Source organism: Hyaena hyaena, unplaced genomic scaffold (assembly GCF_003009895.1).
Source record: "Hyaena hyaena isolate Hyena2069 unplaced genomic scaffold, ASM300989v1 scaffold_492, whole genome shotgun sequence".
NCBI classification, from domain to species: Eukaryota; Metazoa; Chordata; class Mammalia; order Carnivora; family Hyaenidae; genus Hyaena; species Hyaena hyaena.
In genome coordinates, this window is record NW_024081124.1 from 51,655 (window position 1) to 67,989 (window position 16,335).

Below are 16,335 nucleotides of genomic sequence, written 5' to 3' on the forward strand. Positions count from 1 at the left end.
GCGGCTGTCGGGACGGCGCGCGCCCCCGCCCGCGTGCGCGCGCCCGCCGGTCCCCCGCCCCTCGCTCCCGCCCCAGCTCGCGCTGCCCGGGCGGGCGCCGGCCGCTGGCGCTGCCGCTGCCGCTCCTGCTGCCGCCGCCCCCGGGGCGCGAGTCCGCCGCCCGCCGCCCGGGCCCCCGGCGAGGGGCGGGGGCCGCCCCGAGCCCGCTCCGGACCTGCCCGCCGCCGCCTCCCGCGTCCCGGGAAGGTCGCCCCCGTGCTCCCCACCGAGCCGCTCTGGGAGCCCCGCGGCGACGAGGTGAGAGCTGGGGGGGGGGCAGGGAGGGAGGGGACGCCCGCCGAGGAATGTGCCGGGCTGGGGGCGGGGAGCCGGGGTCCCCGGCCGGCCGCGAGAGCCGCGGTCATGTGCTGTTTGTCCCGCGGAGGCGCAGAGAGGTGCCAGGCCCGGGGCGGCCGTCGGGCGGCGGGTCGGGAGCGCCGGGTCCGCGTGGCCGCGCCGAGAGGCCGGGATGCGGGCCTGCGAGGGTCTGGCCGGGCGGGGCGGGGCGCAGGTGCCCTGGCCGGGCTCGGGCCCACCCGCGGCTCTGCCCCATCCGCCGCGACGGCGCGCCCGTGGCGGGTCCCTGCCGGGCTCAGGGTCTGGGGGGTCAGGGCTGCGTTTCCTGAGACGGCCTCTGTGATTTGAGCTACTCCCTTCCTGTCCCGGGGCAGACCGGCCCTCTCCCCCGTTCCCATGCCCTGCCCAGGAAGGGCTGCGGGAGGTGAGGCCCAGCAGGACCGGGGTCTGGGCCCCAGCATCCCGGCCTGGCTTCACAGCCCTCCGCCCTCCTGTCCGTGGGCGTGGGCTGCTCAGCCTCTCTTCCCAGGGTGTGAGCACTAGGTCACCCACATTCCTGGGCTGCAGCCTGGCACCTTCCCCAGGGCGGTGGACGCCATGGCGCTAGCCCCAGACTGGGGCCGCGACCTGGCTGCTTCCTCTAGGGGGAGACCCCTCCTCCCTGAGTGCGCCTGCAGGTATTTCACAGGGATCCCCCCACTGAAGAGCCCAGGGGGTTGGCGTGATGGGTACAGGATGACCCCACCCTCCCCTGCCCATTGTCCTGGATCCTGCGGAGGAAGTGCTGGGGGGCTGGGTGAGGGGTTTGGGGCACCCAGGGCTGCCCGCGGAGCCCAGTCCTGGGTTCTACCTCCAGCGCTTGGACTTTGCCCGGCGGCAGTTCCTGCCTGGGTGGAGGTTGAGGGCCCTAGGTGGGAGCCGGCTTCTACTTCTTGGCCGACCCTGTGGGGGAATTTCAGGGCAGGTTTTATATCTGGGGGTTTCCTGCTTGTCTTTTCTGGACTCCCACTCCGTGCTGCTGCCCCAGAGCTCCCATCCCTGTCTCACATTTCTGTTTGCTCTCTTCTGTGACTCCTGTCACTTCTCTCGTAGCGTGACCTGAATCTGGCCTCCTCTCTCCTGTCTTTCCTTTTCTTGGTGTCTTTGATTTTGTGCCATTCCCCTGCCTCTCTTCCTGCCACCTCCAGTGTCTCTGCCTGTGCGTCTGTCTCTCCGTCTGTCCAGCCTGTGTCTCTCTCTCTTCCCCGTCTGGACACTCGGTACACTTGTGACTGACAAGGAATAAAAATATCACGGTCCCTGCCCTTGGATTCACATTGCATTCAGCCACTCAGGCGGGACAGCGTCCTTACCTTTCCTAACGTGACCCCCTGCCCTGTGGCCGTGGAGCCCCGGACACACCTCTGGAGCCACAGGGGTCGCTCCTAACCACTCTTCCCCCACAACCAGGCTTTCCCCCGCAGCCCCAGCTGGTGTGGCCAGGCCCCAAGTGTAGGATGGGGCTTCCCCCACGAGGGCCGGTGGGCGCCAGAGCTGATACAGCCCCCCTGGTCTGGGGCCGGGACACCAGGTAACTCTGGGATGACAGCCCGGGTCCCTGTGAGCTGGGATGTGGCAGAGGAGAGGGGCAGGAACACCTTCGGGAGTCCCTGGGGACAGTGACGTTGGGGAGGAGGCCTAGAGGTCCTCTGGGAGCTGGGGACGCAGTGGAGAGGCTGGTTCCTGGGAGAAGAGGGGAGGCAGATGTCTGGGGCCCCCCAGCGGCTCTGACCGCCTCTTCCTTCTCTGTCCTCCAGCTGAGGACAGCGAGAGTATCTGGAACTATGGCTGGCGCCTCAGTGAAAGTGGCCGTGAGGGTTCGGCCCTTCAACGCCCGTGAGACCAGCCAGGATGCCAAGTGTGTGGTCAGCATGCAGGGCACCACCACCTGTGAGTGCGTCCCCGGGGTCTGGCCGGGCATAGGCAGGGCAGGCGGGCCCACTGTGCGGGCCAGTCCCGCTGGGCCGAACCAGGAGCAGGTGCTAGGCAGAAGGCGGGGGCAGGGCGGGGGCAGCCTGGCCTTTCCCTGCGACCAGTCCCTGGGAGGGGGAATGTTGGCCTGGAGCCTCCCATTGCCCAATCGGGAGCCTGCCGGTGGGGGGCGGGTCCTGGGAAGCCAAAATTAGCCTCAGTGCCTGGAGGGGGTGGGGAGTATTAAAGGAGAGACATGAAGTAGGACAGAGGTGGGGAGTGGGCAGGAGTTGGGTACCTGACCTTGGCCTTCCTCTTTTTCCGTCTGCCGCCTCAGCCATCATCAACCCCAAACAGAGCAAGGATGCCCCGAAAAGCTTCACCTTTGACTACTCGTACTGGTCACACACTTCGGTGAGGCCGTCGGCGCGGGGGAAGAGCTAAGCAAAGAGGGACAGGGCTTAGGTCCTGGGGAGAGGGTGCTGCTGGGAAATAAGACCTCCGTGTCCCGGGTTGGGACTGGCTTGGGAGCACAGGACCCTGGGTGAGGGTGAGTAGGACCCCTAGGTTGTGACTGGGACCAGGATGGGGGAGGGCGAGTCCCCGGGGATAACGGGGTCTGGCAGGAGCCCGCGTGGGGTCTCTCAGAGGTGGCCAGGACCCTGGATGGGGTTTGCTGGGGGCACGTAGGACCTGGGGGCAATCATCAGAGAGGAGCAAGACTCTCGGGACCTAGCCGCTGCAGACAAGGTCACCTAAGGCCCCTGCTGCCCTTCTCGCCCCCGTCCCACCCAGGCTGAGGACCCGCAGTTTGCGTCTCAGCAGCAGGTGTATCGCGACATCGGAGAGGAGATGCTGCTCCATGCCTTCGAGGGCTACAACGTGTGCATCTTCGCCTACGGGCAGACCGGGGCCGGCAAGTCCTACACCATGATGGGGCGGCAAGAGCCAGGCCAGCAGGGCATCGTGCCCCAGGTGTGTGGGGGAGGGGCGGGAGGGCACAAGTGGTGTCTCGAGGTCACTGACCAGCGTAGGTGCCCCACGGACACATGGGCTGTGGGCAGAGCGGTGACGGTGACGGTGACGGTGGAAACGGCCGGCTGTGGATAACTAGAAGTGGGCCGTCGTTCTTCCCGACCATGCAGCCCGGGGGCCTTGTCATGGGTTGTGACATTAGGACATCTGTGTTGGCTGCCTGGCCACCTGAATACTAGTTTGTGACCCCGGGCAAGTGTAAGCCTCCCTGAGGCTGTTTTCCCGCCTCCGAAATGGAACAGCTCCTCCCTCGGAGCTCCAGTGAGGGGTGGACAGAGCTGCTTGGGACAGGGCCTGGCGGGTGCGCCGCAAACAGCACTTTCTCCGTGTCCCCTTCCAGCTCTGCGAGGACCTCTTCTCTCGTGTTAACAAGAACCAGAGTGCTGAGCTGTCCTACTCCGTGGAGGTGAGCGTGGGCCTCGGCAGGGGCACGGGCGGGGACAGGGGGCATGGCGGCCCTGGGCTGGCGTAAGACCGAGGGCCGTATCAGGAGTCAGGCAGCACCCGGCCTGCTCTGGGCTCCCCCCCCCCCGTTAGCCGTGGCTTTGTGACTCCACGTCCCAGCTCCTGAGCGCGTTCGCTTCTGCGCTGATAAAGACAGGCCCCTCCCGGGGGTGCTGGGGCGGTGAGCCCGCGTGTGCGGAGTGGCCGTCATCCACGCCCAGGGTCCACCAGGCTCAGTCACCTGTGCCACGTCCCTGGGACCACAGGGGGAGTTTTGTCATCGGTATCTTCGCTCCTCCCTCACCTCCTCTGCGTCTCTGCTGCTCAGGTGAGCTACATGGAGATCTACTGTGAGCGGGTACGAGACCTCCTGAACCCCAAGAGTCGGGGCTCTCTGCGGGTCCGGGAGCACCCCATCCTGGGCCCCTACGTGCAGGACCTGTCTAAGTTGGCTGTGACCTCCTATGCGGACATTGCCGACCTCATGGACTGTGGAAACAAGGCCCGGTGAGGCAGGCTGAAGGAGCGGGAGGGGCCAGCGTTGGGCTGGTGAGCGGCTGCAGGCAGTGACGCCCCCGTCCCCACCCAGGACTGTGGCCGCCACCAACATGAACGAGACTAGCAGCCGCTCGCACGCCGTCTTCACCATTGTCTTCACGCAGCGCTGCCACGACCAGCTCACTGGGCTAGACTCCGAGAAGGTGGGCTTTCTCCCCCCCGCGCCACCTGTCCCAGCCCCTTGCTGGGCAGCCCCCAGATCTGCCTGCTTCTGGCCCCCTGACCCCCTGCCCCCCTGCCCTTTCCTCTGACCCCAGGTCAGTAAGATCAGTTTGGTGGACCTTGCCGGCAGCGAGCGGGCCGACTCCTCGGGGGCCCGGGGCATGCGCCTGAAGGTGAGGGGGCTTAGGAGGGGAGGCTGCAGTCAGTGCGGGGGCTGCGCATGGTGGTCCTTGGCTGGGGAGGGGCGGGGGACCTGGATGGTATCAGGAAGGAGGGCCTCATTCCCATGCTCCTCGTCCCTTCCCAGGAAGGGGCCAACATCAATAAGTCCCTGACTACGCTGGGGAAGGTGATCTCGGCCCTGGCGGATCTGGTGAGAGCTGGCGCTGGGGGAGGCAGCTCGGGGCCACGGGGCAGGGGCGCCGGCCTGACCCCTCCCCTCTATTCTCCAGCAATCGAAGAAGCGGAAGTCGGATTTTATCCCTTACAGGGACTCCGTGCTCACATGGCTGCTCAAGGAGAACTTGGGTGAGGCGCGCCCCTCTCCCCTCTGACTCTGCCCTGCCCGCCGGCCCCTCTGACACATCTGATGAGTCCCCTCGCCGCCCCTAGAATCTCCCCTCCCCCCGTCGTCCCCTGCCCCGGGAACGTCCCTGGTAGGTTTCCTGCTGCTGAGGACCCACTGAGCCGGGGCCTCACCGCAGGGCTCCCCGCGACCCCTCTGTGACCATCCAGAAGATGTCTGGGGCGTCCCCCTCTCTGACCACCACCAAGGCTAGTCCATGACTCATAGCTTCACCCTGCCTGGGACGGCGACCCCTGAGGCACTGAGGCTCTCTGACTCCAAGCCCCAGACTGATTTCTCTTGGGGCCTCCCTGTCCCTCTGCAGGTGGGAACTCCCGCACGGCCATGATCGCAGCCCTGAGCCCTGCAGATATCAATTACGAGGAGACCCTCAGCACCCTCAGGTGGGGCTCAGGCCGGTGGCTCAGGACCCTGCCTGCCAGACAGGCTGAGCAGGATTTGAGAGTCAGGAGAGGGAGGGATGCGGTGGGGGGCGGGGGCGCCCGTGTCTGGGCTGCACTCACCCCTCCCCATCCCTCTCCCCAGGTACGCTGACCGCACCAAGCAGATCCGCTGCAACGCCGTCATCAACGAGGACCCCAATGCCCGGCTGATCCGAGAGCTGCAGGAGGAGGTGGCCCGGCTGCGGGAGCTGCTCCTGGCTCAGGGGCTGTCCGCCTCCGCCCTGGGAGGTAGGGCTCCAGGGGAGGGTGGCTCACGGTCACCCCTCAGCCCGCTCCAACACTTAGTGGCCTTCACCAGGGCCCGAGGCCAGAGAGGTCCCTGGCCACGAAGCTCTGTGTGCGCAGTGGCATGGAAACGGGCATGGAGGGCGACGAAGGGGGACGCTCTGCCTTCAGACCTTTCAGAGCCAGGAGGGACTGATTCCTCAGGGGTGGCTCAGGGATGTGAGGGGCCCGGAGAGGCTGCCGGGGCTGCTGAGGCGAGGGCGTAGGGGCTGAAGCCGGCGCCGAGAGTGGTTCAAGTGGGGAAGGGTCAGGATGGGCCGCGGGGGCACCGCCCCTGACCACCCTTCTTACGGAACGTGGGGCGGAGCTGGCTGCGAGTCGCGGCCCGGTGTCTACGGCATAACGCCCAGCCTCGCTCCTGCCCGCTGGTGTCCTCGATGGAGGCTGCGTGATCCGTGCTCCACTGCCTGTCCCAGGACCATCCTGCAGCAGACAGCGGGGGGCTGGGGGCACAGTAAGGACGGGGTGTCTGTTCCTGGTACGGGAAGTCAGACAGGGTTCCCGTTCCGCCTCCGAACGGTAGCGTTGCAGGAGCGAGTGCCATACAGACAGGCTCTCTCCTGGAAGGCAGACCTGGGCACGAGGGCGCACGCAGCGGGGTGCGGGGCGCGGCCACAGCTGACCCTCTGACTGTCAGGTCACCACAGTGCAGTACCCCTGGGGGGCAGCAAGGAGAGGCCGGGTACCCGTTGGTCACTGCGGCCGTAGGAGAGCTCCCTGCTTGGAGGAGGTTGACCAGATGACGTCCACGGTGCTCTCAGGCGGGTCCTGTGCGGGGCCGCCTCCCGCCTCTGCTCCATTCCGTCGCGTCTTAGCCTCCTTTCTCCTCCGTCTCCCTCCAGGCCTGAAGGTGGACGAGGGGAGCTCTGGAGGCACTCTGCCGGCCGTGTCACCCCCTCCTGCCCCTGCGTCCCCCTCACGCTCCCCAGCACACAATGGGCAACTGGAACCATCCTTCTCCCCCCACACCGAGCCCCAGATCGGGCCCGAGGAGGCCATGGAGCGGCTGCAGGTGGGAGGCCGGGCTGCAGGGTTGGCAGGGGAGGCTCGCGGCTGCTGCGGGTCTAGTTCTCCAGAGCCGGAGCCGAGGGGGAAGACGGGGTCCCAGGGGTAGTGTGGTCCCGTGGCGGGTCCTTGTCCCAGACGGCCCCGCCTCACACCTGTCCCGCGCCCGCAGGAGACAGAGAAGATCATAGCCGAGCTGAACGAGACCTGGGAGGAGAAGCTGCGGAAGACAGAAGCCCTGAGGATGGAGAGGTGGGAGCGGCGGGCTGGCAGCCGGCGCGGGGGGGCGGGGGGTCAGGTCCGCAGGGAAGGGGTTCGCGTTCACGCCCCCGTGTCTTGGCTACAGAGAAGCGCTGCTGGCTGAGATGGGGGTGGCCGTCCGGGAGGACGGCGGGACCGTGGGCGTCTTTTCTCCTAAGAAGGTGAGTGAGGGATCCGCTGAGGGGGCCCTGGAGACCCCGGGAGCCCAGGGGGTTGGGAGGGCCCGGGGTGAGCCCCAGCTCTGATCCCTGAGTCTGTCCCCCGTCGTCTCTGTCCCCACGCCCGCCACCTCCTCTGTGTTGTCCGGCCTCCGTGCGACAGCCTGAGGCGAGCCTTGTTAGGTGGCTGTGGGCTCCAGGGGCCGCGGAAGGACACCAGCGTCCCTGCCCCTCGGGGGTTCAAGAGCTGTTTGGAATCTGTGTGTCAACAAACTAGACCCACCGGGCATGTGAATTCGCACGGGACTGTTTCTGGGTTCACAGGCTGGTCTCAGCAGTGACCCAGGAGCAGGGGAGGCGGTGGGAGGTTGGAGGTGGGCTGGGGTGGCAATGACCTCCCATCCCGTGCACGTGGCCTGCTGAGACGCCCCGCGAGCAGGTCACGGGAACAGGGAGCTGCGGGGGCCGCAGGGAGGAGCCCAGGGCAGGCAGCGAACCGCGGGACCCTGGCTGTGAACATGGCAGGGGTGTGAGGGTGCGTCAGCGCAGGGGGAGGCGCAGGACGGGGGTGGCGGAGGGGCCGGGTGGGCGTCGGGCCGAGCAGCACGGTGAGTGCTGGCCGCGCAGGGCACACGAGTGTCTGTCACGCCCAGTGTGTGGCGGGTGCTTGAGAGGAAGGAGGGAAGCAGGGGGCGGCTGGGCTCAGCTGGAGGAGGCGGGAGAGGTGTTCGGTCCTCACCGGGCAGCACCGGCCAGGGCCTGGCCAGTGTGGGTGGACGCAGGCTGCAGGCCAGCGGGACGCCTGTGCCCGTGCGTCCAGGAGAGGGCGTCGTGGAGGCCATTCGAGCAGAGTGGGGACTTTGGCCCTGCCCGGGAGCCAGCCTCACGTGTCGGGGCCGCGGTACAAAGCTCACGGGCTCAGGCTCCGGTCAGGTGCGCTATGCTCACAGCCGCCTGAGAGCGGGTCTGGGTCATTGGAAGGAGGCACCTCCTGATCCAGAAGATCAGAGCCGTCCAGGAGACCCAGCAAGCAGGGATGCAGGGAGAGGAGGGGGGTTGGCCCGGCCTGGCCTGAGGCCCATTCCGGGAGCCAGAGAGCCGTGGCAGCGATGGGGGCCTGTTCAAGGCTGGGCACTCGGGTCTCTCTGTTGCCTGCCTTTGGGCCACGGGGCCATGGGCGGCTCCCTGCGTGGCTTACAGCCACATGGGGCTGCTGTGTGCCTGGGGGTTCCGTCGCAGGGGCGGCGTTAGCAGGAAGGTGGGGGGCCGTTTCTTTTCTGGAGGGCCTCTCGCTGCGTGGGGGTGCCACCTACCAAGGCCCGGGGACCAGCGGACGGGGTCTTGTTTTCAGTTCTTGTAAGGGGAACACACATGTCAGGCCTCCCCGGGCCTCCGTTTCTCATGTGTCACGGACACGCGTACCGGCGTGTGTCACAACTGTGCACTGTGCACACATACAGCCCCCCTCTGGGGCAGCCATGGTCCCGTGCCTGATGCTCCTCGTGCTAGAGTGTGTCCGTGCTCTGTGTGTCCTTTTTCACGGTGCCAGAATGTTCGCGTGGATGTGGAATCGTTTATTTAACCGGCTTCCTACTGACGGGCGTTCAGGCTGTTTCCCGTCCTTTGACGCCATAAGCAGCGTTTCGGCGTGTGGCCTTACGGAAGGTTTTTCGTTTCCAGGATAAAGTCCTAGGGGTGAGGATTTGGAGTCAGGAGAACCGTATGGGATTTCGATGTATTTCTTTGAGTGCTCCCCAGAGATGATAACCGTGCTCCCCAGAGCAGCGGCAGGACATCCCGAGTTCCCTCACCCTCGTCAGCTTTTTGGTCTTTGCTGCTCTCCCTGGAGGAAAAGGGGCCAGGGTAGATCTCGGTCCCAGTCGCTCAAGGTGGAGAGGCTGCACACATCCTCACGTGAAAAGCCGTGCATATTTCAAAAGGAAGGGCTGCTCAATCTCCGGAAGACAGGTTTGGTGGGGGCGGCTCCCACCTGGGGGTGCCCCCACCTGGGGTGCTCCCATGGGGATCGGGTCTTCCGGGAGAAGTTGGTTTGTCCCCGAGAGGCCTTAGAGCCCGAGGGAAGGCCCCTTGTTCTGGGCTCCCACCGCCAGGCACGGGGACTTCTCCAATCAGTGATTTTCAAACTGGGCTCGGAGCTTCCTTCAGGGGCACGGAGGGGGTGGGCAGGAGCAGACTCTGCCCCCCCCCCCCAGCCTCGGCCCAGCGTCTCCCTGGGTATCTGCTTGGCGTATTAGGCTGCCAGGTACGGTTTCGGGGGAACAAAGGCTTCCAGGGCTGCACAAAGACTGAAAAGCGCTGCCCTAAATCGTGTCCCCTCTCCCAAGGGACGGGTCGCTTTCTGCTGCCAGAGCCCATCGGTGGTTGTCATTCCCAGAGCAGGCCTGACGCCGCAGTGGGGAGGGTGTGGGGGTCCCTGGGGACGGGAGGAGGGCTGCGGCTGTGAGGGTCGGGTGCCCGGGTGGGGCGCACATATGGACACACGTCGTATCCACCGTGGACATCGTGGGGCTCCGTGCAGGGGGCTCGGAGAACCGTGGCCCTTTGCCCTTAGCCCTGTGCTTTCCTGCCTCAGGGCTTTCGTCCCGACCCTTCTTTCACCCGAAGCGCTCTTCCTTCCTCCCTCCTCCTCCTCGTGCTCAGGGAAGAGCACCTTCTCGCAAGCCGCTCCCTGACGGTGGAGCTCGGCTCCCTGGGGACAGAGGAGCCAATGAATGAGTGAGCTAAGGAGGGCCCAGAAGGGTCAGAGAGCACCGCAGGGCATCCATTTCGCTGTCGCAGGTGACTCTGAAGGGTCCTACTGACTACAGCCGCGGGCTTGTCCCCCAGTGCCCAGCACTCCACCAGGGTCTTGTCTGTAGAAAGTACACGGTAGATCCTTCTGGAACCGGAGCATCTTACGTTGTGGCGGGAGGCTTAAGAAGCTTCATTGAGGAAGCAGGCTTTTGAGATCGACCTTGCGGGGCAGGAAGTGGATGACTTTGACGGGTGGGGTGGGGGTGGGGCCAGGAGCAGCCCTGTTCCCGGCGAGGGAACCTGAGAGCTGCCCACGAGGGCGGCCAGGGATGCAGGGGCCCTGCTTCTGGAAGGGTGTGTGGATAAATGTGCTGGGGCGCAGACAACACCCAGGGGACCAGCATAAAATCAGGTGGCCATGGGCTGCCCACCAGGGGGGCCTGAGTGGTGGGGTGAGGGCTGGAAGCTGGAGACCCGTGCAGAAGGCAGACCTGGGGCCGGGGGACAAAGGGCAGCAGGTGAGAGCCGTCCCCAGGCCGGGAGGGGGTGGGGGGCCCAGGCGAGCTCTCCTGGCTGCCCAGGTACAGCCTGTGGAGGGCGGGGGTGTCAGCAGAGAGACGCCACCCAGAGAAGGTGTTTCTGGGGAAGCGGCCACAGGACCCCCACTCAGGTGAGGCAGGCGTCTGCTGTGAGAACCTGCTGTGCTGGCTCCACCCGCTTTGGAGTCGAGCTGATGCTTTTCGCTCTTTGGTTGTAAGAGTCACCCGTGTTCCTAAGACACAAGCTAGAAGGCCGGTGGGGAGTCCGGCCCCCCACACTGTGCCCGCTTGTGCTCTCCGGAAGGGGCAGGATGCGTTTTGAAGGAACAAATGAGGGGCGCCTGGGGGGCTCAGTCGGTCGAGCACCCGACTCCGGCTCAGGTCATGATCTCACAGTCCGTGGGTTCAAGTCCACATGGGCTCTGTGCTGACAGCTCCAAGCCTGCAGCTGCTTCAGATCCTGTGTGTGTCTCTCTCTCTGCCCCTCCCCCACTCATGCTGTATTTCTGTCTCTGTAATAAATAAACGTTAAAAAAATTGAAAAAAATAAAAAATGAGGCAGGGACAGGCAGGGCGTGTAGGGAATGTAGAGGAGGGGCAGGTGGATCCCCAGGTTTCTGTGGGGGAATGGATGGGTGGGCTGTGGGAGGTGGGAGGGGACGCAGTGGCCACTTTCCTGGGCCCCTCTGTGTATGGAGAGGCAGCTCCCACCGGGCTGCGGCGTCCTGTATGCGGGGGTCGGGCGGCTGGGGGAGCTCCCTGCGTAGGGGCACAGTCGACGTGCTGGAACATGGGGGGATGTTGCTGAAGCTCCCTCCCCCGCCCCCCTGACCACTCCCCTCTCCCCTCAGACCCCCCACCTGGTGAACCTGAATGAAGACCCCCTGATGTCCGAGTGTTTGCTCTACCACATCAAAGACGGCGTTACCAGGTAGCATTTGCCCCGCAGTCTGGGGTAGCCTCTTCTCCGGGCTGTGGCTGTAGACAGACGGCCTCGCTGGTGACTCCCTCCCCTGCTCACCTTCCTGGAGACGCCCCAGGTCTCAGGACAGCTGCCTGCCTTGCCCTTGGGGCTCCCTGCTGCGCTGTGAGCTGGCTGCCCAGGGGCCGTGCCCTCCCCCGCCAGCCTTGCTTGTGGGGCTGAGTCCCGATTCCTGGGGCCGAAGAGTGGGAGGGGGAGCTCAGACTGCCACCGTCTCAGCCTTGGCACCCCCTCGTGTGACGCTGCCTTCCAGGCGGTGGGAGATGTAGCTTCCTGTGGAGCAGTCCCCACGTGGCAGGGCCTCTGCGGGCTGCTCTGACGAAGCCCTGCGGCTCGGGGGCTCAGAGGCCACCTCCTGGAGTGGGAGGGGTGAGGGTGCCCCCTCTCCCAACACAGCCATTTGTGGCTGATGATTGTGGGTCTGAAGTGACGGGTGGGGGGCCCATGCTCGGGGTGCCCGCTGCGCTCCCGGCTCCCTTTTCCCTTGCGTGGGACACGTGGGTAGGACCCAGGCTTTGGCGCTGGGCAGGCCCCAAGCTGGAGTCCCAGCTTCCCCACAGCCAGGGTGTGTGACCTTGGGCGGGTTGTTTTACCTTTCTGAGCCTCAGCTTCCTCCTCCGGGAACCGGGAATGACTGCTTGGCTCACCGAGTTGGGCGAGCTTGCGCCCCGAGGGACGTGGTGGGTGTGGTACGTGCCCACAGTGCTGGCCGTTGCGTCCCCAGGGTCGGCCAGGTGGACGTGGACATCAAGCTGACCGGGCAGTTCATCCGGGAGCAACACTGTGCGTTCCGGAGCGTCCCGCAGCCGGACGGGGAAGGTAACGGCTGGGGGGCGGGAGCCCAGTGGCCACCAAGTGCGGAGGCCTGGGATGGGTCCCCACGCTGGGGCTGTGGCCGCGTAAGAGGGGACGTGTCCCTGTCTCCAGAGCGGCTTCGAGCTCGGGCTAAGCAGCGGGGGAGCGTCCCGGACCCCGCCAGGTGCGCCCACCTGGGAATGAGGTCTGCTGCGGCGGGCGAGGGGCGGCGGGGTCGCCACGGCAGACGCAGGACACTCAGGCATGCGGGGGGGCGGGAGGTTCCGGTGAGGACGATCTTGCTTCATCCGTGGTGGTGTAGCCTCAGCGGGACCCTGGTGGTTTCTTACGGAAAGCCGCATCCGTCTCCGTGGGGCCCTGACTTTCTCTCCCGCTTCTATCCAGCTGTAGCTGCAGAGGTTTCCGGGAGTTCATTGGCCCTTGTGCCCCTCTGGTCCCAAACTTCCATAGACTTTTAGCCCTAACTTGGCTGCAGCAGTAAAAGCTTTGAGGAATCATGAGAGCTAAGGGCCAAGGGGACAGTCGGTCTGCTCTTGCGACAGAATGGTATTGTGAGTTCCTGGACGTGTTGTGAGCTCACCGTTTTATCTGGTCCAGTCTTTATATACATATTTTTAACGTTTTATTTTAGTTTTAGAGAGAGACAGAGTAAGCAGAGGAGGGGCAGAGAGAGAGGGAGACACAGAATTGGAAGCAGGGTCCAAGCTCTGAGCTGTCAGCACAGAGCCTGACGCAGGACTCGAACCCACAACCCAAAAATCATGACCTGAGCCAAAATCAGACGCTTAACTGACTGAGCCCCCCAGGCGCCCCTGGTCCAGTCATTTTTTTAAAAAGGAATCATGTGGGTGCACGTAGGCCCGAGTGAGGTTGAGCCCCGGGACTCGTGTAGGCAGGGGGCACTCGAGCAGGGAGCATCCAAGCGCTCCTTCCCCGGGAGCCTGGCGCGGGTCCGCTGTGCCTCGGGGTCTGCAGCAGGGCTGGGAGATGGGCGTGCGCTGTCAGCACGCTTTTTAAGTAAGAAGAGACTGCTGTGTGGCTTACAGCTCAGGTCTGACACCTGCGTGCTGGGCTGCACTGTGGTCCAGGGTCAGCAGGTTCTGGTCTCATTCAAGTCCCTGGTGGCCAGCAGATGCTTCCGGCATTGCGAGCCGCAGGCTGTCGAGCCAGTTCAGCCCAGTGACTTATGGCCGAGTTCCTGTTCTGCCGTCACCTCAAGCCACATGCTAGGTCCTGACCGAACCATGCAAGGCCTGCGGAGCGAGCCTACCCTCGGGGGCTCAGAGCACGTTTGGGGAGGTGATGGGCAGGCACGGAATGGTTACGTAGCGGTGAAGGCCGCTGACGATGCCGGGCCCCAAAGGGTGGGGCCTGTGAAGGTTCGGTCTCATCCGGTCTCTGCTCTTACGGCAGACTTGAGGCTTGAACGGGCCGGCTGGGCGGAGTGGGCGCCACAGCCAGAGCTGTGGACACAGAGAATGGTTGTTACTGACCATCTGGCTCATGTGTTGCATTTTCTCACGCAGCTCACAAGTGCGAGGCTCTCAGGTGTTACGGGATCTGCCCAAGGCCAGGCAGCTAGCTGCTGGCGGAACCGGGTTGGAGTAGCGCGTGGGGGCCCCAGGGCCGTGCTCTGAGCCCCAGCTCCGTACAGGTGGCCGTGCGTCCAGGGGAAGGCTGGCCCGGCCCGGCTGGAGCAAGTCCTCTCTTCGCCCAGCCCAGCCCGCTTCCCTCCGTAATGCCCGTCTCTCCGACTTTAGATTCTCTGCTCACTGACTTCTTGTCTGTCTTACTCGCTGGAAGTGAGCTTTTTGAGAGCAGGGATTTGTCTTGTTTTTTAATGTTTATGTACTTATTTCGAGAGAGAACATGCACGCTCATGAGGGAGAGGGAGAATAATCCCAGGCAGGCTGAGTCACAAACCGTGACATCCTGATCTGAGCCGAGATCAAGAGTTCCACGCTTGGCTGATTGAACCACCCAGGCGCTCAGGGATTTGGGCCTTTTTCTCCAGTGTATTTCCAAGACCCCAAATAGCGCCAGGCATATAGTGGGGTGCAGAGTATTTGCGGAATGAATGAATGAACTTGGGGCATGCTGGGAAGGGGCGCGGAGAGACCGCACTGTTGCAGCCGGCGCACCCTCTCTGCCACGCCCTTCTCTTGTCCATCATTTGAGATGATGGACTTGAGGCTGCCTTCTCTTCCGCTCAGAAGGCACCGCTTTCCCGCCGTCACTCCCTCCCCTCCTCCGCCCCGGAGCTGGGTCCCCTGCCTGCTTGCTTCTCCCACGGGCGTCAGGAGCCCCACTGCCTGAGGCCACTGTTCCTTCTGCCTCCCTTATCCCTTAGCCTAAGTGAGAACTCAGCTCCACGTAGCACTTTGTTCTTTTATCCTTCAACCATCTGCAAGGAAGGACATCATTTGCTTTATAGAAGCCGCAGGCGATGGCGATTCGCTCAGCGTCCCTTAGCAAAGGCATCACAGAGCCTTCGGGACACCAGGGTCCCCTTTGTGCCAGTGAGGCCCGAGTCCTCGAGGGTGGGGGCTGCTCGCGCTCCGTGTCCCAGCGAGCAGCCAGCCCCGTGCTTTGTACGGGGGACCGAGGGGCAGCCTGACACCGTTAGCGTCCGGTCGGCTCGGCCTTGCTGCGCGGACGCTGCGAAGGGTAGTCAGGTGGCAGTTTGCGAAGCGCATCAGAGGCTGCGGGCGGGGCCGGCGGGCTCCAGGCTGGGCCAGGACAGTTCGTGGGAAAGGAAGGAGCGGACATCAGGGAGGCAGAGGTGAAGGCCTGCTGACCCTGGGCGCAAGGGACGGAGCCCTCTGAGAGTCCCTGCTTTGCCGAGCCGCTGCTGGGGAGGGTGGAGGGGGCGCCGCGGGGCTTCTCCAGAGGCTTCTGCAACGGCAGCGGGGCTCTAATCCTCCTTCTGCTCTTCCTTTCCTGTGCTGCCTGCCGCCAGAGGGGCCGTGGCACCCCGACAGGTACTGGGGGGCGGGCCTGGGGGCGCGTGCATGTCTTTTGGGGGGACTGCACGATGGGAGTCTGTGAGCGGCACGCCCTCCCCCAAGGGCTAACGGCCCCTCCTCCTCTCGCCCTCTGCTCAGTGGTGGTCACCCTGGAGCCTTGTGAAGGAGCCGAGACCTATGTCAACGGGAGGCTGGTGACCGAGCCCCTGGTGCTGAAGTCAGGTAGAGGCCGTGCGCTCCGGGCAGGGGTTGAACCCTGGGGCTGGGAAGTGATGCCGAGGGACCCCGTCCTCAGTTTCTCCTGGGCCCCGACGAAACAGGAAGAGTGTGCACGCTCCCGGGCCCCCTGGGGCTGTCAGGGCGGGATCAGCAGGGGGTCTCGCCGCCCTCGGGCTGGGGGCCGGGTGTGGATCAGCAGGGGGTCTCGCCGCCCTCGGGCTGGGGGCCGGGTGTGGACGCTCCCAGGCTTGCGGGCCGGCCCACGGGTGTGGGGCGCGAGCCCACCTTTCTCTGCTCCCGTGTCCAGGGAATAGGATCGTGATGGGCAAGAACCACGTGTTCCGCTTCAACCACCCGGAGCAGGCACGGCTGGAGCGGGAGCGGGGGCTGCCCCCGCCCCCCGGCCCGCCCTCCGAGCCCGTGGACTGGAACTTCGCCCAGAAGGAGCTGTTGGAGCAGCAGGGCATCGACATCAAGCTGGAGATGGAGAAGAGGTGCGGGCGGGGTGCTCTCCCGACTGTCCCCTGCTCCCGTTGTCGGGCACCCCCCTGCGGTGGCTCTAGAACCTCATATCCTCCCCCCCATCCACCCTCCCCCACCTCCCCCCTGCGCCAGGCTGCAGGACCTAGAGAACCAGTACCGGAAAGAGAAGGAGGAGGCTGACCTTCTGCTGGAGCAGCAGCGACTGGTGAGGGCCGGCCAGGCATGGGGGACACCTGCACACGGGTACGGGGGGCGGAGAGGTGGTGACAGCCGGCCAGGGCCTGGGGGGTGCACGCATAGAGGGGTACGGGGGCCGGAGAGGTGGTGACAGCCGGCCAGGGCCTGGGGGGTGC

At 65.2% G+C, this 16,335-nt stretch overlaps 1 protein-coding gene across 1 annotated transcript in view; it reads left to right on the forward strand.

Moving 5' to 3' along the window:
• Nucleotides 1-179: 179 nt before the first annotated feature.
• KIF1C (kinesin family member 1C) overlaps nt 180-16,335 on the forward strand; it is a 19,452-nt gene continuing 3,296 nt past the window's right edge. Inside the window, exons 1-21 of the mRNA XM_039254531.1 lie at nt 180-297; nt 1,786-1,906; nt 2,133-2,265; nt 2,624-2,700; nt 3,082-3,261; nt 3,662-3,727; nt 4,094-4,272; nt 4,355-4,466; nt 4,581-4,658; nt 4,793-4,858; nt 4,938-5,013; nt 5,376-5,454; nt 5,597-5,742; nt 6,642-6,811; nt 6,977-7,056; nt 7,151-7,226; nt 11,368-11,447; nt 12,223-12,317; nt 15,419-15,502; nt 15,807-15,993; nt 16,115-16,187. Coding sequence (XP_039110462.1) covers nt 2,160-2,265; nt 2,624-2,700; nt 3,082-3,261; nt 3,662-3,727; nt 4,094-4,272; nt 4,355-4,466; nt 4,581-4,658; nt 4,793-4,858; nt 4,938-5,013; nt 5,376-5,454; nt 5,597-5,742; nt 6,642-6,811; nt 6,977-7,056; nt 7,151-7,226; nt 11,368-11,447; nt 12,223-12,317; nt 15,419-15,502; nt 15,807-15,993; nt 16,115-16,187 — 2,010 coding nt within the window. The 5' untranslated portion in view covers nt 180-297; nt 1,786-1,906; nt 2,133-2,159. The remainder of the gene's footprint in view (nt 298-1,785; nt 1,907-2,132; nt 2,266-2,623; nt 2,701-3,081; nt 3,262-3,661; nt 3,728-4,093; nt 4,273-4,354; nt 4,467-4,580; nt 4,659-4,792; nt 4,859-4,937; nt 5,014-5,375; nt 5,455-5,596; nt 5,743-6,641; nt 6,812-6,976; nt 7,057-7,150; nt 7,227-11,367; nt 11,448-12,222; nt 12,318-15,418; nt 15,503-15,806; nt 15,994-16,114; nt 16,188-16,335) is intronic.